The sequence below is a fragment of the Aristolochia californica genome, unplaced genomic scaffold (genome assembly GCF_029961685.1).
Source record: "Aristolochia californica isolate CCGP_79_NKW_82.1479 unplaced genomic scaffold, dmAriCali1.0.hap1 SCAF_3, whole genome shotgun sequence".
NCBI classification, from domain to species: Eukaryota; Viridiplantae; Streptophyta; class Magnoliopsida; order Piperales; family Aristolochiaceae; genus Aristolochia; species Aristolochia californica.
This window is the reverse complement of record NW_027181992.1, coordinates 8,570,543-8,596,073: the sequence shown is the minus strand read 5'-3', so window position 1 is coordinate 8,596,073 and position 25,531 is coordinate 8,570,543. Positions and strand designations below refer to the sequence as shown.

Sequence of the window (25,531 nt, the reverse complement as noted above, 5' to 3'; positions counted from 1 at the left end):
TGATACTAAAGGATCACATGTTAAAAAATTGTACACATGTAGTGAGTATTAGATAAGTGTTATGTTCGATGAGAAACAAACATAAAGGGTGAATGAGTTTATTAACTTTTATTGATTTATAGGGCTTTCTCATATAGTTACAAAGGGTCTAAAGAGAAAGAGAAAAGACGAGAAAATGAGAGAACTCTAACTCATAGGAGAGAGAAGAGAAGAAGAACTCAGAGGGTAGTTGAATATGGGGTTAGTCAAAGGAAAAAGAACAGATAAAGAAGAGAAAAAGGTAGAGTAGTTGAATCACCTCTGCCACTTTATAAATAAACGATCTCTACAGGGTTAAAAGAATGATTCTTTTAGGGGAAAGAAAGTTTATAGAGAGAAGAAATCCTGTCTCGGTAGATTTTTATAATGAGCAGAGCATAGAATAATTATTTATGCCACTACTTTGTTACCATTTTTGGACAGAATGCTACAAGGTAAAATTTCTTTGTCAAATCCCCAGTGGAAACCAAGAGAGGTTGCAGTTTCACCCATCAATGCTCTCATGAAGTTCATATATGAAGATCAAATCAAATGACTAAATTGGATATAAGATCTCATATTATTTGAAATTTTGAAACTTTGTAAACGGATTATGCTTCTACGCAAATCCGAGCCATTTACCCCCTTTACGGTATAAATATCGAATTTTCGCGCGTTGCAACGTTTCTGATACGGCCTGCGTCACACCTTTGACTGGTCCCGAACTGATTTCTGGATTTTTGCCCTAGGCGTTTCCTCTTTCCCTGGTTTGCTGCTAGCATTTTTCCTCACTCTCCTTTCTTTCATCACCCCGTGCTTTCTTCCTTCTCTTCTCTCTCGATCGACCGCTTCACGTGATTTCTTCCTTTCCCGTCCTCTACTATCCTTCCATCTTCCTTTTTGCTTCTTCCAATCATTTTCCAGAGTAAGAACGGAGGCAGCCGTTGGTGAAGAACTATCAAGGTAAGTTTTTTTTTTCTACTCTTTCACTCTTTCGCTCAATCTTTTGTTTTTAATTATTTTTCTTGGAATGCAATTCCGATTTTCCAATCAAATACTTCCCCTCTTATCCAACCGTCGTTTTTTCAGCCATCTTTTATCTGGAAAAATCTTCTTCCTTCCAATATTCTCTCATTCTTCATTTCAGTTGTAAATCCCGGCGCACAGAACAAAGAGAGATTTCTGAGAAACCTTTATCCCACAGTGGATGGAGCTACTACCAGGTGTTTTTTCTTTTTAAATTATATTTTAAATTTAAGTTTAGTTGTGTAAGATTGTTATGGCTGTTAATCGTGGTATCTAGTCCATGTTAAAAACAGTGCGATGTCTAATATTTTAGGTTTTATTTTTTAACTTAAGATTTATTGCTGTTCGATTATTCTCAGTATGACTTACTGTTATTTATTGCTTATGATTATTGTTTTATTCTATTATTTATTTATTTTACTTTTTAGATGAATTACTGTTTGCTTGTGGTAAGTAAGATTGTCTCGTCTTTTAGATTGTTGTCAAGTTTTTTACCTTTTTAATTTATGATCTATTGATGTTTGATTATTCTTAGGTGTTTGTCTATTTTATTTTGCAGTAATGTAAAGCTGAAAGAGCAATAATTTGTTTGACTAGTTGACATTCCTTTTTTTCTTCAAGGTACGTGGTTGCTTTTTTCAGGTGGAAGCTTCTCTAGTTTCTTCAATTTAGTGCTTTAAATGATGGTTTTTTTTTCTAAGTTGGCTATGGAAATTGCTTTCAGTTTCTTGGTGTGAGTTTATTTTGCACTGTTGGAGACATGAGAGGAAATTTTTGATGATAGTATGGGACTTGTAATAGAACCCTCTGTAGAAGTGGAGTTGAACTTTTTAATTTAAATGTTATTTGTAAGATATAGTGTTTATCATTCTTTGTAACATATAGTGCTTATTGAGTTATTTTAACTTTGACTAGTTTGTTAAATGTTATTGACATGCTAATTAATTATTATTTGGATTACCGAAATAATATTTTATTATATATTACATCTAATTTTGACTGCCTGTCCTTTGACAGGCTCCATTGCTGGTTGTAAGGAGAAGCATAAGGGTATCTTGATATATTTGTAATCACAGTTGTAATCCGATTTTGTTGATAAAGATAAATCCTCGCCTTGTTTTCCTGCTCTTCACTTGAAAACAGTTGACATATTTAAATTTTTCTGCTTTCTCGATCTACTAGTACAGGAATAATTTGCAGGTTGTGTTTTATTTTTTTTATGAGAAGATGATTATAGGACTGTGGAAGAGGATTTTTAGCTTGTAGATTTCTTTTTTCGTTTTCGATCTTACGGTTTTCTTTTAATTTAGTATCTTTATGTCCTTCTTTATCTGATTTTTTCTTGAAAATGGTGATAGGTTTCACACGTTGTTGATTTCGGGCAAACAATGGCCCTAAAAAGAATACAAATCTAATGTCTTTTTGGATTTCTTATTTACTGTTTTTGGAACTGTCAACCCTAACTGATGCATGTATCATCATCGGGGTTTTTTGTGTTAATTGGGAATTAAAGATTTGGCATGATATGGTTAAATTTATTTCTTCCATATATATGTAATAACCTCCAGTGTGTCTCAATTTCATTTGGTTCATTTGGATCATTAGGAGTGAAGTTATGCTAGCATATTTTCACTTGATACCTTTTTTTCTTAGTTTGAGCAGACCAAGTTTCTCTATGATTGTTTAAAATTTAAATTAGCTATGGGCCCTTGACAAATTTTTTGTACTAACTTGAATCTGAATGTATTCTCTTCTGTTCTTGTCTTCCAGTGATAACACACTAATGGGTTTCATGACCACGGAAGATGTCCCAAAACTGCAGGTAGTGTGTGTGTTGCATTAAGGGATTCAAACTAGTACTTGGATATTGTCGCATAACATCATACTGATTGGTCAACTTTTTAAATTTTATCATTTAATGGCTTCTTTGCCTTACCATCCACTTCGAAATGGGTTCATATGCAATTTCTCTATCCATGGTTTTCAGCCAGCCATATGTAGGTGATCGATTGTGAAGAGCAATGACTTTCAAAATTGCTTCGAGTTTTTATTTTTATTATTAAGTCAACGAACAATTTGTCTAGAAAAATGTTTCAGGCAAATTCACGTATCAAAGTCACATTAATGGTTTTTTATTTGTTGAGTTGCAAGAAATGATGTTGTCAGTCGTTTTTAATTTGGTTCTGTGGTTATTACTGTTTTTATGAAGAGCAATGAGAAGTAGAACTCATCAAAAGGGTTCTAAAGAGAGCAAGGGATACATGAAAGAGAACGTAAAAAGAGAGAACGCAAGCAAAATATAACATCACAAAGGGAATGAGCTGCCAATACTGAGGTGCTGAAGAGCTGCTCTATCTCCATCTCTAGGAGTGTGCTGCAGGAAATAATCATTTGTCTATATATATTGTCAAGCTCATCAAAGTACATAAAACATCTCCGTGAAGGGTCTTTCTTTTGTGAGGCTCAGGTGATGGCAACTGCTGAATCACTTTCCACAGTCAGGGGTGAGTAGTAGTGATTCCTATACAACCTAAGGCTCTGTAGGAGGGCTCTCAAATTCACGACTAATGGACTCACACTGTCCAAAAGAAATTTAAAATACAAGGAGGCAACTCGTGAAATGCCGATGACTCATTCTCCACCTGTTGGCCCAAGATTTCCCCTAGAACTGCCATTCTTTTGGGGAGGGGGTGCAGGAGCCAAGCAACCAGATTTACATTGTGGTCAGGTGCAGAGTTAATAATGCTTTTTCAGTTTCTTGTACCGACAGAGCTTGGAAGATGAGATGTTGTAGTGTGTTTACTGGCTTAGAATAAGATGGAGTTCATAACCCTTTTGATGATTAATCCCAGGGGTCTTTGTTTATTCTCAAAGTTCTATTATTACGCTCTTTCCAAATATTCCATAAATAGCTGCCAAGGATAACTGCCAGAGAACTTTTCCAGTCTACCCCCAAGGGACCAAGTATGAAAGAATCATAGGGCGAGAGGTGGAAATCCATGGTTATTACTGTTGCCATCAAATGTAACAGAAATTTGGTTGGCAGAGGATATATGTCAAGAAAAAAAGTAAAATGACTAGCTTGTTTTTTTTATAGGTCTCCAGGTTTATTGGAGCTTACGATATTTATACATCCTGAAGCATGGAGACATGCTAAGTGATTTTTTAAGCATGGAGACATGCAAAGTGTTTTTTTTTTTTTAAAATTTAACTGCATTTATTTGTTTTTCTCTGCTGGTTACAAGGTCTTGTTCAGTTTGCTGCAGCATTCCTTTTAGTACATAAAAGATACCATTGATTAAAACTATTGAATCTTTAAGACAGTCTGAGCTTTTCGGGTGGACATGGATCTCATCTTTCAAATCTGTCTACTACATCCTGGCAACATGATTTTTTTATTGTAAAGGCTGCATAATTTTTTGGATTTTTTTTAAGAAGTAAAGAAGAATGAGATGAGAAAAATGAGGTGATATGAAATTTATCTCTGCCTTATTATTTTCACCACCTATGTTTGCAGGAAGTTTTATATGAATTTCGTACAGGTAAGATGTTTACAGAAGGGTCACGGGTGATTCCAGACATTCGTAAAGGACTTGTTCGTATAGGAAAGGTATGGAAGCTGAATTGAGTCTTGGAAGAACTAAATTGCGCATCAGGCCCTGGTCACTTAAATATGTCAAGTACGCTTCACTGTTTGAAGCTCTATTGGAAATGTGGCCCTTTATTTTTAACTAATATATTCTAAACTATTATTTCACAGGGTGAAGAAGGATTGATCCATTTCCAATGGCTTGATCGTGGTCAAAATGTAGTTGAAGATGTATCCTTCTCTGTCATTGTAAGATTGAATTTATTACAAAGGAAAACTAGCTGATGGTATTGGTACATAAAAATCGCTGAAGTGCCCTATCCTTTAGTAGCTATTATCTTCTTCGATTTACTGTTTACGTTACTTTTTGTGGTTGATCTGCATTACTTATTGTAATCTCTTTCATCCATGGTGAATTTTAGAAAATTTTTGAGCATTATGTGTTCGTGCTGGACTTTATTCCTTTTTCTTGTCTTATTAAATTTGGCTAATGATTCTACATGGTTTCTGAGGAATTTAATTCTTTTGTTTGTTCTTTTAGATTCACAGATTAGTTATTTATTTATTTATTATTATTATTATTATTATTATTATTTTCTGAGGATGATGTGGGGAAAGGAGAAAAAGAAGTCAGAGCTTATCAACTTTACTTTGCGAGCTACGGGATCTATTTTAGTGCACTTGACATTTTTTTTTTCTTATACAATAATCACATACATTGTTTATAAGCATTCTGAGAATTGTATCAGAAACCGAAGTATCTTGTGCCACTGCTTAGCTTTCAATTCGACTCTGAGCATCAAATTAAATGTGAATAACCCGTCCCCCTTTCTTTGAAACAAGGGGCGCTTCCGGTTCTGTCCGTGCTTCAAACAATTTTGTCTTCTCCATATTACCATATCTTGAGAGTCAATAATTTGATATGAGGAACTACTGAACTCAATCACTTGCTGCTGTTACTTTTCAGTTTTCTGTTTTTGTTTGTTTCCCATGATATCTATCCCTTGCATTGATTGTTTCCTACATTATTATATCATTGTTCTCCTTTACAAATGGTACTGTAGGATCAAATTGTCTTCCCTGATGAAGCAGTTTTTGAGAAGGTATTTTAATATGGTATTTGTGGTAGGTTTTATGTTGAGGTTTGACACTTTCTTTTTGTTTTTCTTTGCTTATCTGCTATATGCTTTTGGTTTTCAGGTCAGTCAATCATCTGATAGAGTATATGTTCTGAAGTTCAACACGGATAGCAGGAAGTGTTTCTTTTGGATGCAGGTCAGATGAGTGAAGTCATTTGTTATCTGTTATTTGTGAAAGAATTTCATTGTGACTTTTGGCATATTATTTTTATTACCTTTCTTTGTTGGTTAGGAGCCAACTGATGCTGATATTCAAATTTGCAAGTCAGTCAATTACTACATCAATCAACCTTTAGGTATAGCATTTTCTAACAGTTCAAGCTTTTGGTTGTTTGATATCCATCATATAACAAAACACAAGTTCTTCCTGCTTGCAGATATTGTTGATGTTGTAGAGCCTGAAGCTTCAGTCCCATTACAAATGTCTGAGATGTCTGAAGACACAGCTGAGGATGAGATCTCATCAAGGTATCAGTAGTACATCTTTAGATAGATCACTTTTAGACATTCAATATGACTTCTATTGACATATATCCAATACTGGAAATCAAATTTTTTAGGATATGTAATGCTGTATGCTATCTCTAAATTTCATGAAGCTACTATGTATTCCTTGAAAAACTTACATATAGTAGTGTCCTATTTCAGCTACATGTGTTGAATTTGTTTCCTTTTTGCAATCTGCTGTTTCTGGGCCTCTTATAATCCTGTCTCTCAATAAAACTCTTGCTTTTCAAAAACAAAATTTGTTTCCTTTTATCCTCTTGGTTTCATTTAAATGTGAACTAAGGAAACTACATTTGGGAAATATTTATGTCATTACCATAACAGCTATTGAAATTGCTATCAGTGTAATTATTTGGAATGACTGGCACTTAAGATGTTGTTGCATCTGTTAAGTTTGAACATTTTGTGAATGCAGCCACCGATGGCAGAGGACTTTTTATTATGCAAACTTATACTTATTTTTTGAGAGCTACTAATTGGGGGCTTTGCCTTCCAATTCTTCAGAGCTGGAAACTTGGTCAGTTCAAACTTATCTGCAGATTTAAAAGGTGATGCAAGCTCTTCATCTGGGCCTGTTCGGTTAGCAGATTTGCAGAGGATTCTGAGCAGCATTGGTTCCTCAGGTATTTGCTATTTGCTGCAGCAACTAACCTATATTTGTTTGAATTGAAGCCTCTTTGCATATTATTGCTTGTGTGACATCTATCTTGTTTTTATCATTGTATTGTAGATGCGGCCATGGATACGGATGGAGGCAAGTGTCTGAGACATCTTCCAATCCCTTTTTAGTTAATCATCTAATATTTTCACTGTATGATTGAATTCTTTTCATTAGGGATTGGATTAGAAGATATTTTGAAACCTGATATGCTTTTGTCAATTATTGGAAATTTGCCGTTGGAACAACGTCTGGCGGCATACCTTCCTGAGGTACCCGGTTAATTGCTACAATTTTAAATTGATCAAGTATTTTATTATACCTAACTCAGATATATCCCAAGTTTTAGAAAGATTAGGTATTTATTTTGTATGAGTGCGTGTCTGTGTATGATATTTCTTGTTTGGTAGCAGGGCCATTGGAGTGCTCATGACATCATGGAGCTACTGCAGAGCCCACAACTGCGCCAGCAATTGGAAGCATTTACTTATGTAAGAACTTGGTGTTGTACTTTTGACAAGTATAAAAATGAGACCTTGGCCAAGTTTATTTAAATGACGGTTCTGTTATATTCTATGAATAGGTGCTTCGATCAGGACAGGTAGATTTATCTCAGTTTGGCATGGACCCAAGTAAATGTAAGTGATATCAACCCAAGGGCACAAATTTTTAGATTCCTTTTTCAGTAACTGGTTTATTCAGGCCTTTAAAGTCATGTAGTTTAAATTCTTTATGCTCATATGAAATGATTGAGCGTTGCCATGTTTGTTAACCTTTGATATTTCTGTAAGAAACAAAAAATTTGAAGCTGTAATCTGAAGCTTTTCTCATTTGTCTCTTCTCCAGACAAGTTAACTGTTCTGTCATTTCTTGAGGCATTAGAAGATTCTGTTGCAAAATCATCTGAACAAAGTAGCGAGGGGGAGCCAACAGAAGAGGAGAGCAAGGACATTCAGTCCCAAAGTTGTATTGGGCGTGATCCAATGGATGAAGGTGAATAGCAGAAGGTTCTTGGAGCAGATTGTGAAATCCCACCTCTTCAAAATTGGAGATAGAAACAGAGGTAAACCTCGTGATCATTTTGTGAATTAAGTTATGATCAGTGAATGAGAAAGAAAAAAACAAACACCGAATGAAAGATTGTAATGGAAAAAATCTGACGTAGTTGATGGATTACAGAATTTTGATTAGTGTGCCTGAAAGGATTGATCATGTACTTCGTGAGTGTTCCAAGTCCTGAGGCAACTTAGAAGACAACTGGTAAATGGGGCCTGTCCTCATGAGAACCACTTTATTTGTAGGTGTCATTAAATTTGTCTTTTGGATTTCAAATTTGTCACGATTCATCGATCGTTTGAAACATTAACCGGGACGTGTTCAGTGTATTGAATTTTCAATTCTAAAGAATCATCTTGAAGAAAAAGAGAGGTACTTGTATCTCGCGGACCGAATGCTAAACAGGATTAATGTCCACAGCCTTTTTTTGATTCTCGTTGGTGAGTGGCTTCGATAGACCCTGGGGGGAACCCATAAACCATAATGCATACTCCAAGAGGAACCATTTCCTTTTGTTGCTGTTGTTGTTGACATGTGTCCTGGTTAGTTTTTCTGGACTGGCTTAGAAGGTCCAGCTTGCATATGAACGAATTGGCCCTCAATACTCTCGCACACTAACACAAATGGATATTAACACATTCTGTTGTCTGCTTATGCAACAAGTGAATCAATGCTCTGTAACATATGTAAGATGCAATTACATTATGCACAAAAAGAGAGCTGAGAAGTTAGCATCTTCTCAAGAGGCCCGCAATATTTCTTGCAATGTCCTCCTTGGCTTGAGCTGAGACAGGCACATCCCCAATGTACATGTCAAAGAAAGCCTCTGCACAAGTTTATTATTACAGTCAAAAATCTTATACTGTATTTCAGGAAGGCAAAATAGATTATGACTGGATCATGACATCACCTCAATTACTTTAAATTGGGATGAAAAAAAAAATACATATCCTATTACAACTGATATATCAATAACATACTGCTATTCGGGGATACAGTTTCAAGACACAAATTTGACTAGTTATTTCCACAAATTTCCTTGTCATTGCTCAATCGCCATTGTTGTTTGACCCAACTCTAGATTACACTAGTATGGAATGCAATACATCATAATGTGGAAGATCCATCTCAAGAATATCACCCCAAAGTCACTCATGTTTATGGAAGAAGGAAGAAGAAGAAGACAACTCTGATTTAAAAATACCTGATGTCACACTTTTAGCTGTATGCTCAAGTTCAAAGTTTTGAGCTAAAAGACAATTTCAATTTAATGCAAAGCATCATTTAAATGGTGACTTGCTATTTTACTTTAATGGTTTTAATCAGAGTCTTTAAAGTAATAGTTTCCCATTTTAAGATTCAATCTTTGTTTCTAATTTAGTGAAGCATAAAATTAGCAAGTTTACAAGTAGAAACCGTTTCCTGTTTTAAATTTCTTTTCCAATAACTAGATTTAGTTAGTCTTAATTAAAATATACATCATAAAAGCTTTTTAATTTGTTGAATGTCTCTGTGTTACAAACCCATGTTATTATCTAAACAAATTCCATGTGGGACCACATGGGATGGATTAGTGATTACGGAGTCTGCCACTATTTGGACCCAATAAGAGGGTCGACTAGCAGGAGAAGTAAAAGAGTCTAGTCCCAATAGTAGTCCTAATGGGAGTCGAGGAATAACATTCTTGTTCAAGAGTGTTAGTAGAGGTAAGGTTAAAGTAGGGCAATTATGGTTAAGACTAACAGAATTCTCAGTAGTCATAGGAGTCTTTAAGTCTAGTAGAAGATTTGGGTCTATAAATTAGAAATTCCATGAGCCATTTCAACAAGCAATACAAATCAAACTTTGGTTCAGGCCACTTCAGGCAACGAACAATTGATAACTCAAACATTAGACTGCTAATCCCCGATCAATCGGGTTACTATCCCCCTCACAACTTCTGAGCTCCACAGTCATCTCCTATCTTCCATCAGATATCCCACGTTCCACCCCCACCCCTTTCAGCCATCTCACCAGCTCCCACCTTCCATCCTAGAGAATTCACTCTCCTTCTCTGCCAACACCATCTCAACCTCCCTACCTTCCTACACGAGTGCCTCTCCCAGCCACTTCCCCACAGTCCACACCCACACCAGTCTTACCCTTAGCGAGGATTCTCACTTTTCCTAACTCAGATTGTCACACTCTCCCATTCTTCCTAGCATCTCCCCTTATCTCAAGCACCTTCCCTAGTTACACCACAACTCTTCCTACTCTAAGAGTCTTCCGTTCCCTTAAAGACAACTCTCTTACTCTCTCCAATGCCCTACCTCCAGTCAACCACCTATCTTCGCCTCCAATGGCAACTCCTACACGTCTTCCAACTCCTAGCTGCCCGAGACTCTCTACCCTCTCTTCCCTACTTTCGTGACACTTCCTAGACTATTATTTCTTGAATCTAACCATATGCTGTGTCAAACCAGCTGAAATCGAAAAAACCTTACTGAAGAAATTTTAGGTCTACATGGAAACTCAAATCACTCTTTCTTCTCTTCTTAATCTACTGGTGCTACTCATCGTCAGATATTTATACATTTTTATACATTTTTTTCTCACACACCAATCTACACAATCTCATTTCATCGAATCTCTTAAAGATGCCATTTCGCTTCACAATACTTCTCCATAAACAATTGATCATCATACTGCTGTCTTTATATACTCAAAGAACTTAATTGGATTAGCTAGGCCCATCGTAAATACTTACTTCCTGATAAAGACCTGATAATTCACTTTTTTGTTTTTTATGAATCTGATAAATCACATTTGGTAATGTCATATAGCATTGAGTATCTCTACCATTTTGACTGAAAAGGGGCAAAACTCACACAGATTGTCTAGACATTACTTGAACTTACATAGATTTGATAGCTTTCTTTTCATCTCGTTATCAAGAATTAGATTTGTTTTCCTTTCATCCTTTTTTTCTTTGACTGGCAGCTTTCTTTCTGTTTCTTAAACTTACAAAAATGATGATCAATTGGTCGCTTTGATTTTCTTTTTAAAAAAAAAAAAGAAACAAACAAACCATGTTTCTTTTTCATCAAAGGTAAGTAAGATTCTAATCAGTCTTCAATTTCTTGGGAAAAGAAACTAGAGAACTAAATAAATTTCTTTTTAGTTATGGGCAATATATCCCTCAATCCATGAGAAAAAAAAGATAGATATCACTAATTGAGGTATTATATTAGTTTTTTAGTTTTAAACAGTAAACATGAAGTCTTTCTTCTAAAATAGTTATATTTCATATTTGTTGAAGAACAAGTATGGAAGAGTTTTACATGACTATCAGAGAAAGAAGTCTTACAGAGCAATAATTAATATGGTAAGATTTTTCAAAAGTATTTCAGTTAGAGGAGTTTTAGTTAAGTTAGCCTTCTTTTTTTTTTTTTTTTTTTTTTTTTTTTGCAATAGTGCTCTTTTTTTTTTTTTTTGATAAACATTAGCCTTCTCTTCTTGTTCAATTGTTTAATTACTCTAAGACTTATCTTTAAGTGTTTGACTTTGGGTGTAACTAATATGGGTAATTTAATAATAATCTGATTGTACTTGTTTCCTCTAATATAAATAAAAGTTCATTATACTCAATTATAACAAAGTCAATGAATTATTTATCTTTTCCAAAAATTCAACATGATAGTAGAGCAGGTTTTGTGAGTTGACCTAGTCAGTCTACAGAGATAATGTGATCTTTTTCTAATTATGTAATCTCTATTAGTTTAGGTTCATGTACTTCTTTTTCTTCCTCATTGATGTTTTTTAGTCCCAATACTCGTTTTTCCCTTGATGTTCATACCTCCATAATATTGTTTTCATACTATGAATTACATATAAGCGGAAAGGATTTTGAGTCTATTTTCCAAAACAATTTTTTTTTTGTTAATCAGAGTTTTCTACAAAGAGAAATTGATATCTGAACCAGCAAACATTAGGCAACAAGAGAAGTTCGAGCGACAATACAATGCTTTGTTTTTTTAATCGTTTTATGCCATCAAGAAACAAGACTTTATTTGGATAAATATATCTCTAAAGAAAGATCTTTGAATCTAATTTATTTAGAAACAAGTTGTTTGTGATTCTAGGCTATATTTTAGAAGATATCTCTATTTGAAGTAGCAAAGATCAGTTATGCTAAAAATTTTTTTTTTTTTTTCTACCATTACTTCTCCATGCATTGACGTAAATTACGTTTCCTTTTCTCATAGAGTCCTAGTTTTTTAGACATATGCCCCTTCTAATTGAAGAGTTTTGGTAAAAGTTAAGCACTCCATGTTGGCATCTATTAATTTGGTTTTGAGGAAAAATCACATGAGGTGACTTGGTTAGTGGTTTCCTCTCTAGTGTGGGCTGGCTTGTCCTACATCTCACAGAAAGAAGTCTCATAGAGCAATAATTAATATGGCAAAATCTTACAGGAGTTTCATGAGAGGAAGTTTCACAGAAGTGTTTCAATTAAAGGAGTTTCAGTTATGTTAGTCTTCTATTCTTGTTCTATTGTTTAATAACTCTAGGACTTATCTTTAAGTGTTTGACTTTGGGTGTGACTGGGATGTGTAATTTAATTGTAATTTGATTTTACTTGTTTCCTCTATTATAAATAGAGGCCCATTATGAGTTATAATCAAGTCAAAATTATTTCTCTTTTCCAGAACTTTACCAATATTCCTAAAGATAGGCTCATTAAAATTTGGCAATAGTGGCTACTATCACTGTTGGAAAGTTCACTTGACATATTTTCTTCAGGGACCAAACAAATGATGGGTCCATGAACTGCTCTTCCTTCGCATAGGACTTACTGCATCCAACTATTTTTCAATATTTGGGTACAGTAAGCCACCAAACATGTAGACAAGTAACAAAAAATAATAACTTACTACATAAATCCTTGCTCTGGACAGCTCCAATATGTTTACCACCAACTGCAGTTAATAATATAAGTGAATGTTAATTCAAATTTTATTTTACATTTTTAGATGCAAATAAACACAAATAGAAAATATTACTTCAGAATTTTATAACGCATAACAAGAAAATAAATGCAAACACTCACTTTCTGTCATTAGTTGACCATCAGATGTCTGTCGAAAATCAATTGTTGTGCCCTACAGTTGAACTTCAAGTCAGATCCCCTCTCGTGACTCCCAGTGTCATATGGGCAAAGAAACAATTGTAATATACAACTAATAGACCAGAAAAATCCTAAACCAGTAACGCCATTATTACCATTTTTATCATCATCATGAATGTCAAACCAGCAAGAGTGACAATTTAGTAACAGTGCATGAAAAGGTCACCTTTTCTTTAATTGTTGAAGAGGATGAAAAGACCACTTACTGCTTGTAATGTGATGTCTTGCGGAAAATAAGAATCAAATGTCCTCAAGCATTTATAATCTGTGTCAGGATTCACCTTATACAAGATTTGAAGTAAAAGTCAACATAAGTTGATTTCATAAGGTCAACAAATTCATAACCCAACAGTTGCAGAGACAATACCTTCCGCAGCCGGGCTCGGAGGGATTTCTCGAAAGCACTGCAATAAATTATGAAATTTACAAAAAGATTAGATACTTTTCTAACTCAATACTGCATAAAATAAAGCGGCAGATATCATGGCAAAAATCAAATACATCATTTTTTTGTTGAAAATGTCATATACAACAAATTGATTATCCACACGTCATATTGCCTTCTATTTGACATACAAATTTTGGTAGCTGTGCGCTAAAACAACACCATTCAACATTCAAGTTCACCAGAAGATGATTTGAATATGGCATATTTCTTTTCATTAAAAAATTGTCAGACTTTTAATGCCAACAAAGCCAAATTATTTACTTACTCTCGCACAGCATTGATCTTGAGCCCGTTGAAATTTACTACAAGTCGTACAGTCATGTGAATATCCTCCCTGCAGCACCCACATAAAGAATGTGTCAGTTAAACATTTAGCATGTAAATAAAGGTCAAGTTAACCTTTGGTGTCAAAGTTGGCAAAGTTAGATATGATCCATACAAATTTCCACCGCGGGCAGGAATAAGTATAAGCCTCAAAAAAATTCAATGATAACAGTGTCAAGCACAAACTATACCTGAGAAGATCCTCAAAAAAATCTGGACGGTTATTCAGTTCATTCACTGGTACAGATGCATACTTTGGACCCAATTTGTTACACACAGAATCAGGTTCAATATCTGTTATCATGGGAGGGGGAGGCGTTAGAGAGGTCTGATGGCAGACACCAAGTGTTGTCTGATGGACATGTTTTTTAGCATGAATAGTCCACATGCTTGAGATTATCATTATTCAAAAGAGGTTGTCAAACTACCCCACTTGGCTTTTTTATTGATCAAAGATGCAAACGAGTATCTTACATCAAGTTGGTACATGTGGGCGGCTCAGCAGTTAGCTATAGTATGTAAAGATAATAACATATTAACTGTCCATAAATGTACAACACTTTTATTTGTTTCTTTCTGGTAGTGTAAAGCACTGCTGATTGACTATATGGAAGATACTGAAAATTGAGACTAATGTGACACCAACTTGATGCAGGCTCTTAGAAAAGCACCATTAGTACGAAGTTACTTGTATTATATATATGGGATTTGATGATAAACTTTTAGATAACTCACATAGACCAAAAGCATAAACCTTCAGAGTTTTAACTTTGATTACTCTCATACTTCTGAAACCAGTTGCGACAAGTACCTATACAATAATAGACAGTCTTCAATGACAGAATTAGAAAAACAAAAAGACTTTAGAGACAAAATGCAGAGATAAATAAAAGTAACACATTGATGTAAGAACGATTATATCTGTTAGAACATTCAATTTTTGCAACAAATATGAAATGGAAAAAAAAATTTGCCACAAAATTTTTTATGACCAAATTATCCACAGAATTAAGACTTACCTCCAAAGTCGAAGTGGAATTGTTACGTTGCAATAAAAAATTATCCAGCACTCTAGGAAACAATATACCAGTTCTTGGTTCAACTACATCTCTAGGCCAATGCATCTCTGGGAAGGAAACTCTACCACATCCCTGACGCTGGCAAGGCAACTCATCCAAATTTTCATTGATCTGTTCAGCATAATTCTTTAACGGTATAGCCATTACTTTTGGAGAACTTACATGAATCAGAGATGACAAGAAGTTAAGATCATGAAGCAAATGCTGGAAAAAGTAGTCAAAAGATTGGAAAGGAAAGAATTAAGCAAAGAACCATTAAACACTTACACATTATCAAATGGTGGCACAATTGCTGCGGCTAAAGCAAGGAAAGGGTATGACTGAAATTGCTCAACTTCCTTTCTGAAATGTCTTAATGTGCAACTCAAAATTCTGCCTAGATACAATGGAGCAGCAGACTCGGCACTACTTCCAGCATTAAACTGCAAACCCAATCTCTCACACTTTAGAGGACTAATTTGCTTGACTTGTGTGCACACAGGACTACTTTTAGAACCATTTGCTTTATGAGATGGATTGTGCCTCACTCTGGTATTTGAACCTCCAGAGACACAGAAAAGCAGAGCCCCAGCTAACTTGGAAATGCAGCCGAGCACTTCTTGGATTGCTAAACTTCTAGGAACATGGAAAAAGCTGCTAGGATATAGGTCAAACTCGGTAGGAATCATGCATTGGTTCCCACCATCCAGATCCATTGGAAAAAATAACCAATTAAACCGCATATTTGTTCTAAAATTAGTAATAAATTCTGAAATCTTGAGTCACAGATCCTCTATTATCGCATACCAGGGGTTGCTCAGACACAAATATTGGGACCTGAAATTCCAGCAGGGGGTAGACTTAGTTTTCTAACCAGAAAGATGCAGAAGGAGAACAGAATATTAAGAGAGTATTATTGGTTACAAAGACAATGACTACTTACAACTAAAGTCAATCAAAATTGAAGCCAAATACAGAATGCAAAGTCATAAAAGTATTGATACACTGGTATTAAACATTTCAAAAAAATTTAAACTATTTCTTTACAAGAATTTCAGTTTTCTTGAGATATGAAAAACCATCTAAGAGCCTCCTGTAGCATAATGATCAGGGATACTCCGGCCACATAGCACAAAGGTTTTTTACAGCGGTAGCAGTGGATGTTCCAGACAAATGAGATCCATTTCAGGAAGAAATAACTAAATTCTTGTTCAGGTACAATCATTGAGTTCTTCTCATCACCGTTCAACATACAAGTACAGAAACAAGAATGTTAATTTAAATCCGTGAAACATAAACAGTCATAGAAGGTCACAGAGCACAATCAATTTTTTTTTCCAAAGAAAAAATAATATATCAACGAGTAGAACAAAGGATTCGAAGGAAATAATTGAAACTACTCATTTACAGAAATGTACTGTGGAATACATAATAAATGATCAAGGAATAAAAGAAGAGAAAACATATGCCATTCATAAAGGAAGCATCGGTTCATATCTTCATAAAGAGACGAGCTTCGTCTAATTCTCTAAGATATCATTTAAGAAATGAAAAGAGCTAAAAAAGAAGAAGAAAAGAAATAAAAAGAAAAACGGTAATGGGTATACAAGCAAGAAAGAAATGGAATTCGAGGTGACCTGAGAGAGAATTTAGCAAGGAAAGAATTCTGGTTCGACAAAAACGAACCCCAGCATGCGTATAACAGAGAATGCCGCACGAGAAGGGAGGAAATTAGGGTCGAAACTGGCCGGAGGACGGAAAGTGAAGAAAGGAAAAGCAAAGAATATACCCCGGCTGTATCCTCAAGACGTTTAGAATGCGTTTTGGGTGGGCAGGTATTTGGTCTCTCTTTTGGACGCTTTCCGCTTTCCAAGCCTTGCGCATCAGTGATTCCCCCTCCGCCCCGAGAATGCGCGCAAACTGACAGATTTCATTTAGACAAATCTTCGCCCTCCGAATTCGACCGACACGTTTACGAAAATGGACGACCGAACGAATGATCTTCAAGAAACCAAGGGTGTAAAAGCCTAAACGATACGGCCCAAATCTGGAATGTCGACGCAGGAGTTCAAGTCAGATCAGTCTACTTCGGTCAACTGTTGGAGAGTCGGGAAGAGGTCCGCGACACGGCAAAAGGCGGTGAAATAAAGATAACATACAAATCAACGAACTGCTGGAGAGTAGGGTTTTTTGTATCTTAAAAAGGTTGATTAAGCTTTCAATTAGTTTTCAAAAAAATATTTCATTTAAAACCCATGAAAGTATCATATGAGAATTAGACTTGGGCTTTAATTCCACTCTCTTTAAATTATAAATGGGTCTTTAATATCTTTGCTCGCCTCAAAGCCCACTTAGTTGCAAAAGGATATACTTAATGTTATGGAGTAGGTTATTAAGAAACTTTTTCCCCGGTGGCTAAACTAAACTAAGTACGAATCTTATTATTAGTAGTTGCTAATTCTTATTATTAGTAGTGATGCAGATAGTATAAAAGAAGTCAAATAAAAGATATGCAAGGAATTTAAAACTAAGTACGAATCCCCGGTGACTACTGAAATATTTCTTGGGTACTAAGGTCTTCCAAATCAAATCAAGGGGTCGTATTATCTCAAAGAAAGTATGTTCTTAATCTACTTGAAGAAACGAGAATGATGAAATGTCGACCAATAGACAATCCTATGGATGTTAACACAACTATATGCAAACTTTGGTGAAGATGTTGATATATGAAAATATCAGAGATTTATGAAAAAACTTATTTACCTCACAATAACCAGACCAGATATATCATGTGCAGTAAATATGCTTAGTCAATATATGTATAAACCACAACTTACTCATTAGTAAGTTCTAGAAAGAATACTGAAGTATTTAAAGGGAGCTCCAGAGAAAAAACTTCTTTATAAAAATCATATAATGGATACTCCAACATTGAAAGTTTTGCGGATACAAATTGGGTTGGATCACCTACTGACAAAAAGTTCACTCCTGGGTATTGTACCTTAGTAAGAGTTAACCTGGTACACGGAGAATTAAAAAACAAAATGTTATTGCTAGATATCCTCCCTTTCCTCTCCTATCTTTTATCTTTCGTCTCTCCCCTCACATTCTTCTACGCTAGATTTTAATTATTTCCGGTTGTTTTTGGCTCTTGAGATCATGCTTTGATTACTGTATTTAAATTCTTCCATGGAAGAGGGGCATTTGATCTCATGTTTTACAGAAGCTATTTCCTCCCAACGTTTTCATCGAGGTTTCAATTACCCACTGGTTTACTATTTCCTCCCAATGAGTATGGCATGTCGGAGTTATTTTGTTTTTATGGGGCTCCTTTTCATCAACCACTTTGAGGTGTTTTGATTCATAAAGGCTCTATGTTCTGCTATTTTATAGTTTTGAAAATAGGAAAGAGAAAAGAGACAATTCGTGCTTGTAAACTGTACAAGATAAAAGTAGGCTTGCCTGGGCCGGAAACTTTCCCATCTGCATTGTCTGGGCTCATTACTGCTAGCACCACCTCGACATGGATATTTCTAGTTAGATAAATTTACACGTTTCTGATGACATGCAAATGCATTTCCTGTGACAAGTTTAAGCAAGTTAATGGAAGCTTGAACATTCAGAATGTTACAAAAATTAAATGAATATGGCAGAAAAACCTCAGAATGTACGCACAGCCGGCCGGAAAAAAAACTCGCAAAATCTGACACGACTGCTACTCACCGCTGTTAACCATCTTCTAGATACTACTTATACACTTCCCCAATATTTTTTCTTCTTTCTTCTGGTTTTTGTTGGTTTGCAGAGGTCGGGCATTTTCTATCTCTTCTCCCATATACACATTACAAGAATGATCTGTGTGGAATTTTTCTTTTCTTCTCCAGTATACCTTACAGTAGTGTTAATATATCACAACTCGAAGCAGACCTGCCTGCGGCTCAGTGTAGTCGAGGCCTTCTTCAAGTAGATACCTTTCAACGGCAATTGGAAGCCGCGCAGGCGTTCGTGCCCCCTTTGTGTGGTGACCAGTCCCTACACAGATCAGGACTTGAAGACGCTGTCCTGCTGACCTGGCAGTGCTCCTCAAGACGCTCAGCTCATGCTTCAGCATATGAATGGCTTCACTGATATGGAGACCATGCAGATCGATGATGGGATCTTGGCCCCTGGCAAGGCTTTGAAGTTCAGGCGAGACTGGATTCCTGGAAAAACCAAAACAGCAGTTTAACTTGTGTGTGTGTTGGATGACTGAATCTCAGTTGAACGATAAGGTCACAGAAGCAGAAGTGGATCCAATCTCAACCTTTGTCGATAAATGGATTCCCGGGCTTTCCCATGAGCAGCTTTCATCTGCATGTTATGCAACTGTCCCTTTACACTAAGCTCTTTAGCCAGAGCCTTGTTGCCAATTAGATACGCTTGTCTTGCCTGTTTTGTAGGTGAAACACATTAACAAAAAAAAATCATTTCCACATCTGAAGAAACAAAGCCTTCTCTTATCAACCCTACAAAAATATCCTAATTTTGATAATCACCCAAGCTTCATAAAGTCAAAAAACTTTTAACTGCAAGAGATACTTTAAAAATCAAATCTATATTACCGAAGCTTTAAATCTACTATTAAAATAAAAAGCACATAATTTAGAACTTGGAGTTCTCATTTAAAAGTCATTTATATTGTTACATTTTCAAAACAATTAACAAGAAATGCATTTTAATTTTAAATTTTACAAAATTAAAAATAAACTAACATATTTTCTTACTAGATATATCCAAAGCTCAGTAATCAACACATATTTCGTATAATTATATATAGTATGCAATAGGATGCTTATATTGTTATTATCTGTTTCTATGTTATAAATTTTTTTTTAAATGAACTTTATTTTTAAGTTATTTCTATTGCAAATGTAATTATGGGTAAAAAGTTATAACTAAATAAACAAATCAGTATACACTACATACACTAAACTATAATTATCTAGAATCATAATGTGTTAAATAATGTTTAATAAATGTCTCCACACGCTCAAGTAATAACATTATTCAATAATTAAATATATTCTATATAAAAGCAAAATTAATCAAGCATTTCTCTAAGTTTTCTTATATTCTTAATAGTTTTCATAATTTTACCCCGTTTTCATACATATCTATACTTTATATTTCTCTGATATTTCAAACTTGATTTTACAAACATAAGTATTTTCTAACCAACATTTTGAGTAATATAGCTTTTCTAGTATACTTTATGGATTCACCCCCTTATAAGCTAAGAATAATTTTCTTTTAGAAAGCATGATGCTAGATATATGCTTCACTAACATGTAGACAGCACAAAAAAAATGATTCATATCAATAATGATACCTGCTCAAAGCATGCATTTCGAAGTCGTGCATGATCTCGAGCTTCGTCTCTCAACTCAGTATACATATTTGCTGCCATCTCAACATTGGTGAAACAAATATAAATGCAAAAGGAGAAAAACCCAGTTCAAACATGTAGTACTATTAAATATGTTTTTGCGAAATTACCCACTGCTTCTCCAGTCTCAAGCCATACTGGAGCTGCTCGAGATGCACCATAATTTTGCAATCTATCACCGCCTCCATAAGCAGACCTGGGATGCCCAGCATACAAGCTGGATAGAACCTGTGGATCCCTACTTGTGCCAACAGTTGCATCAGTAACACCATTTCTCTCATACTTCCATTGCCCAGAATCCTGAGCTGCAAATTTTTGAACGGCTGAAGCAAAATCTATGGCCCTAGAATTAGTGCCAGAAGAATAGGAGGATTTAAAGAAAAGAAGATTGTCCTTGTCAACAGAACGGAAAGGATTGGCAGCTTGTTGGAGGTCATCTCCTGCATACTTTGGCACACCAGCCTGAGCATCTGTGGCTGGAAGGGCTGGGAAATCAAGTGTGCTCAGGTTTGGGGCTGATAGAGTCTTCAAGTTAAGATTCTGACTGAAGCCACTATCACTTTGAAGCTGCAGATGCAATAGAAAAGGAGTCTATATGAAACACCAAACATTCTCTTAAAAAAGGCTCCATCCCTGAAAACTAAGGTCCAACGGCACCCTTGCCAAAATTAGCAACATAAACAAATGTTGTAAAAACCTGCCCAGCCATTATTGATCTAAAGAGGTGGCCAGATCCAGTTTATCCAGTTCAACTGGAAAAATAAGTTATAAAAAAAAAGATCGAACTGGTGTCTGGGTCCAACTGAACAAGAAAAGTTGAATCAGTGTTGTGAAATTGCAGATCGAGGGAAGGCTCCCTGATATGCATAACCACATGTGGGAAGGGAGGTTGTCCCTTCCACCTTCTGGCAGCATGCAGGGGGAGAATGAGGTTCTTCCCCTGTATTCAGCCATGAAAAAAGGAGAGTGGTTGCCTCCATCCTGCACGACAGAGATCGAGGAAAAGAAGAGAGGGTCGGGATTGCTCCTCTACCATGCTGAAAAACGGAGGAAAATAAGGCAGCCTCCTTCCCCTCCTCTCTGTGCCGGAACCCCCAACCCTCAATTTATTTTACACCAACATGGGATGGTGGGTTGGGCAGAGACCCTCTCCAGTAAATCAATTTGGTCAGTCAAGTTTAAATTGGTTCTCAAGTTTCTCTGTTTTCAAACTCAGCAGCCGCAATTGGATCTAGTGGAACCCGATTCAACCAACAGGACAGGTCTAGGTTTAATAACACAGGTACAGAACCTGCAGTTTACAACTTTCATGCTCCAACAGTGGACTACTTAATAACAGACAGACACACACACTGCACGTGCCCCCACTTGTTCATATATAAGTTAATGTTTGAAACGTTAAACAAAAAAAATAAAAAAATCTTGGCTTCAATTTGAGAACAAAACTTTTCCAAATGAAAACTTCAAAACAACATGCTGTTTTACATTTTTTTCTTTAATTATATCCAAGACTGGAGGCTATGTTACCAGCAGCAAAGAAACAAGTATAAATGAAGAAAGCTTAATAACAACAGCAAAAGGTTTTCCAACTTCTAAAAATGATTTTACTTTTTTCATGCTTTAAGCAACATCTAAATAACAAAAAGCATAAAATAAGATAAGCCATTAAAATCTTTTTGCCTTCCATGAGAAAGTTTAACAACGTAAGCAAAATGTAGGGCCAGCAAGGACATTTCTACATTTCACAGAGAGAGGGCTTGAATAGCAGAGCCCAACATAGTCTTGACAGGTCTGATGATGATGTCAATGATAATGAACATTTGGTACATTCTTCTTCTCAAATACCAAATTATTGATTTAATCAAAACATTATGAACATAAAAAAAATTTAAAAAAATAATCACAGGTCTAATGATGATGTCAATGATAATGAACTACACTCTTATTCTCAAATACCAAATTATAGATTTAATCAAAACATTATGAGTATAAAAAAAATCGAAATTGCTAGAAAATACTGGGTAAAGTACAACTTCACTCCACAAAAAAGCATACCTCAAGTTGTGTGAGCATCTCTATAGTTAAGTTCAAATCACACTCATTTGCATAGAATACATCTGCCAGGCTTTCAGCAGCAAATCCAGGGAATTGTGATGCCAAAAACTCCACAGGATTTATATCATTGTCATCCAAAATCACATTTTCACTTAACAATTCATTCATGAAATTTGCACTTAAATCCCCATTGTATGAATGTCCTTCTCCTCTCCCATTCATGATATCTTGGCCACCACTGATAAATCGTTTTTCCCAGAGATTTGTTGGCATATTCATCATAGTACCCAAAGATGAATCTTCCACAAAGTTGGGAGCAGAGTAACTTATTTTCTCTCCCAAGCTAATATCATCTGATGTCATTTTCTGGGACTTGCTTAATAGGTGAGATCCGCTTCCAGATGGGGAGAATCTAGAAATTTCAACTCCATCATTTAGAGAAAGACCCGCAAACGACAGACTTCTAGGCCCTTGCAGCTCTTCCTCTCCCATGACCTTGAAATCTGGAGTGATATCATCCGGAAGTTGGTGGCGCCAATACTGGTGTGCCTCGTCATCTGAATTATTGGAAATAGAGGATTCTGAACGATCCAAGACAGCTTTACCAGATGTCCCAGTACCATCAAGTCTGGTGGGATTTGTCTTGTATAGAGGAACACCAGTAGATCTTAGAGCAGATGGAACAAATTCGGCTGCATTGGGATTTAGCTTAGTAACCTTTTTAGGTGTATTCAACTTTGACTCTTTGTTGATGGGGAGCCCTTTACTGGACAAGTTCATCTTTATTAGAAAGATAAATATATGGAAATTACATGCACCAATCTTCTAAACATAAATAAAGCTTCCCACAAAAGTTACTAGCCCAGACCTGCAAACCACATCCAAAAAGAAGAGATGCATGAAGAATAAAATAAACTCTAAAGAATTGCACCAAAAATAACGACATACATTAAACAAGTATGATGTGAGAACTATCTCCATTTCAGATTTCAGATAACAAAAAAAGATGTAAAAAAGGGAGAGAAAATTATTTACTTACAACGGTTAAACAACAATGTCATCACTATGAGCTTACAAAAGAAAATGCAGACAAGTTAATTAGTGGTGTCCACCAAGACGAAATACTACTGACAACAAGAGCCGCAGAGAGAAAAGAAGGGCAAAAAGAGGGACCACTAAGCATTACCAGGGCCAAATAAAGCAAAGAAAAAGCAACCAATTAGGAAAATGATCTTTGTAAAGATTCTAATGAAACAAGTGCCTGAACTGTTAGGCAGAGTTGGACCATCTCCTCGGTCTGAATAATCCAGAAAGAAAAGGGATTCGTCAAAGATATGGAAGAAGTATCAAAGATTCCTTCTTTCCTTAGTTATAATTGCACGATTTAGCAACAGTACTGACAAATAATTTGATACGAGGAAGCCAAATAATATCTCTTTCCGTGTAATTACAGCTTTAGTCAGCTTCCTTTAATATTCGAAGGATCTCAATGATCAAGCCGATAACATCATGAAACAATTAAGGATCAGAGGAAGTAATAAAAAAAGTGAAATGTTAAAAAAAAGGGAAAACAAAACCTGCAGAACAACAAGAAGGAATAATATCAAGCATCAAGACGCGCACAGATAAAAAAACAATCAAACAACCGTACTGAAGGACAATTACCACAATTCTGACCATAAATACAAAAGAAGACTCGCATCCATGGATGTTACCCCCGTGCAACCATATCGACATCGTACATGACCGAGCAGACACTTATCAAACGAATCACATGCAGAAAGAATCTGTCTAAAAACAAAGCAAACAGATGCGCAGATCCAGGGCGGGTTGACAAACTAGGAACCAAGAAACCGTAGACAATCATCAGACGAATAGATCTCGAAAAAAATACAAGAGAACAGAAGCGAAGGATAACAAGAAGGGAAATTTAGAAAGGTTCCGGATCTGAAGATGCAGATTCCATCCCACCTTTTCGAAGCTCGATGAACGACGAAATCGAAGAACATAGATCAATCATGAGGGCGAACCGTTGTGAGAGGTAAAGAGTAAAAAAAATCTAGTTTATTTCTTCTTCTCTTCTTCGTCTTCTTGTCTTACTTTTGACGTCGCCCTTGTTTTCCTTCTTCCTTACTGTTAGTGGAGAAGGAGCTGCAGCGCCGAGGTGTTAGAAACCCTCGTCGCGACGACCACCACAGAAAGAAGCTTCACACGAAACCCCACCCCACCCTTTCGCAACACGATTAGACGAGTCTCTCTCTCTCTCTCTCCTTTTCCCTATTGACTCTCACGTAAACCAGTGGAATTAGGACAATAAGACGAGTAAAATGACCGTGTTTGGGGCTCCAGTCAAGCTAGCAAAACAGATTTGTACACGAACTATCGTGCGCCCAGTGCTAGATGCGCTCCTTCCGAGCTTGGAAACACTTGGAAAGCTCTCGTTAATTATTTGGAGGATGAGAGAGAGAGAGAGAGAGAGAGTGAACCCTAGGCTCTAAACCAAAAGCATTTAACCTTCTCAGTCGAATCATAAAGAGATTACATCAATAAGCAAGACTAAATCCACTTAAGTCGATTTGTTTTTACCATATATGCTCAAAATGCATGAGTACACAGATGTCAAATTACATATTTTTGGAAAGATTTTTTGATTTAGTTTCCAACATAGAAATAATTGTCATTGGAGTTTTCTGTAAAGAGAAATCAATAAATCTAAAATAGCAAAGGCTAAGCAACATAAAGGATTCGAACCACAACATAAAACTTTATTTTTTGAAACGTTTTGTACCATCAAGAATGAGATTTTATATATAGAATTATATCTCAAAAAATGTTTGTGAATCTATTTTCGTACCCAACAAATTGTTTCTCAATCTGATCTCTCTAGAAAGAGTTATCGACATCAAAGGTCAGGTTGGACGCATGTTGTTTGTGGAAATAATAATTTTAAGTTTTTTCTTCAAGATAAGTCTATGCATTTGAATTATGATTGGTTTTCCTTTAAGTACATAAATTCTAAGCTCTAATTTTTTTTTTTTTCAATTGTATGCTTCATCAATTT

General features: G+C 35.7%; 3 protein-coding genes across 5 annotated transcripts; 1 reads left to right on the top strand and 2 right to left on the bottom strand.

The window, feature by feature from the left end:
- Positions 1-624: 624 nt before the first annotated feature.
- On the top strand, positions 625-8,340 carry LOC137959177 (26S proteasome regulatory subunit RPN13-like). Of its 2 annotated transcripts, XR_011114045.1 has the most exons (17): positions 625-981; positions 1,166-1,241; positions 1,604-1,665; positions 2,815-2,866; positions 4,562-4,654; positions 4,805-4,864; positions 5,698-5,736; positions 5,834-5,908; positions 6,005-6,068; positions 6,150-6,240; positions 6,784-6,902; positions 7,010-7,033; positions 7,115-7,209; positions 7,351-7,428; positions 7,521-7,575; positions 7,784-8,000; positions 8,117-8,340. XR_011114045.1 is itself a non-coding variant. In XM_068806528.1 (16 exons), exons 4-16 carry the CDS (start codon positions 2,828-2,830, stop codon positions 7,936-7,938), a joined length of 987 nt encoding a protein of 328 aa, XP_068662629.1. In that variant the 5' UTR covers positions 625-981; positions 1,166-1,241; positions 1,604-1,665; positions 2,815-2,827; the 3' UTR covers positions 7,939-8,340. The 2 variants fall into 2 exon arrangements, 1 of the variants encoding a protein (XP_068662629.1); XM_068806528.1 differs by having other exon boundaries at positions 7,784-8,340.
- Positions 8,341-8,388: 48 nt separating this feature from the next.
- LOC137959973 (fatty-acid-binding protein 2) lies at positions 8,389-17,096 on the bottom strand. 2 transcript variants are annotated; one of them, XM_068807410.1, is made up of 11 exons: positions 16,628-17,096; positions 15,279-15,827; positions 14,952-15,168; positions 14,668-14,743; positions 14,124-14,226; positions 13,874-13,942; positions 13,528-13,564; positions 13,367-13,441; positions 13,083-13,134; positions 12,907-12,951; positions 8,389-8,819 (listed from the first exon to the last, which is right to left on the bottom strand). In XM_068807410.1, the coding sequence occupies exons 2-11, from the start codon at positions 15,731-15,733 to the stop codon at positions 8,722-8,724; spliced, it is 1,227 nt and encodes a 408-aa protein (XP_068663511.1). In that variant the 5' UTR covers positions 15,734-15,827; positions 16,628-17,096; the 3' UTR covers positions 8,389-8,721. The 2 variants fall into 2 exon arrangements, with proteins under 2 accessions (XP_068663511.1, XP_068663512.1); XM_068807411.1 differs by having other exon boundaries at positions 16,780-17,096.
- Positions 17,097-18,586: 1,490 nt separating this feature from the next.
- Positions 18,587-24,789, bottom strand: LOC137958832 (polyadenylate-binding protein-interacting protein 7-like). Its single transcript, XM_068805998.1, has 6 exons — positions 24,442-24,789; positions 22,471-23,338; positions 20,526-20,982; positions 20,359-20,429; positions 19,294-19,418; positions 18,587-19,192 (listed from the first exon to the last, which is right to left on the bottom strand). Exons 2-6 carry the CDS (start codon positions 23,248-23,250, stop codon positions 18,892-18,894), a joined length of 1,734 nt encoding a protein of 577 aa, XP_068662099.1. The 5' UTR covers positions 23,251-23,338; positions 24,442-24,789; the 3' UTR covers positions 18,587-18,891.
- Between the last annotated feature and the right edge of the window lie 742 nt (positions 24,790-25,531).

Excerpts from the sequence above, each read along its gene's own strand:
- LOC137959177 (XM_068806528.1), top strand. The coding sequence starts at position 2,828 with ATGGGTTTCATGACCACGGAAGATGTCCCAAAACTGCAG. Across the intron at positions 6,241-6,783 it reads GAGGATGAGATCTCATCAAG|AGCTGGAAACTTGGTCAGTT; the intron begins GTATCAGTAGTA and ends CCAATTCTTCAG. Across the intron at positions 6,903-7,009 it reads GAGCAGCATTGGTTCCTCAG|ATGCGGCCATGGATACGGAT; the intron begins GTATTTGCTATT and ends ATTGTATTGTAG.
- LOC137959973 (XM_068807410.1), bottom strand. The coding sequence starts at position 15,733 with ATGCGGTTTAATTGGTTATTTTTTCCAATGGATCTGGATGGTGGGAAC. Across the intron at positions 14,744-14,951 it reads ATTCCACTTCGACTTTGGAG|GTACTTGTCGCAACTGGTTT; the intron begins GTAAGTCTTAAT and ends ATTATTGTATAG. Across the intron at positions 13,943-14,123 it reads TTTTTTGAGGATCTTCTCAG|GGAGGATATTCACATGACTG; the intron begins GTATAGTTTGTG and ends TGGGTGCTGCAG.
- LOC137958832 (XM_068805998.1), bottom strand. The coding sequence starts at position 23,250 with ATGAACTTGTCCAGTAAAGGGCTCCCCATCAACAAAGAGTCAAAGTTG. Across the intron at positions 19,419-20,358 it reads GAAATGCATGCTTTGAGCAG|GCAAGACAAGCGTATCTAAT; the intron begins GTATCATTATTG and ends CCTACAAAACAG. Across the intron at positions 19,193-19,293 it reads GAATCCATTTATCGACAAAG|GAATCCAGTCTCGCCTGAAC; the intron begins GTTGAGATTGGA and ends TGGTTTTTCCAG.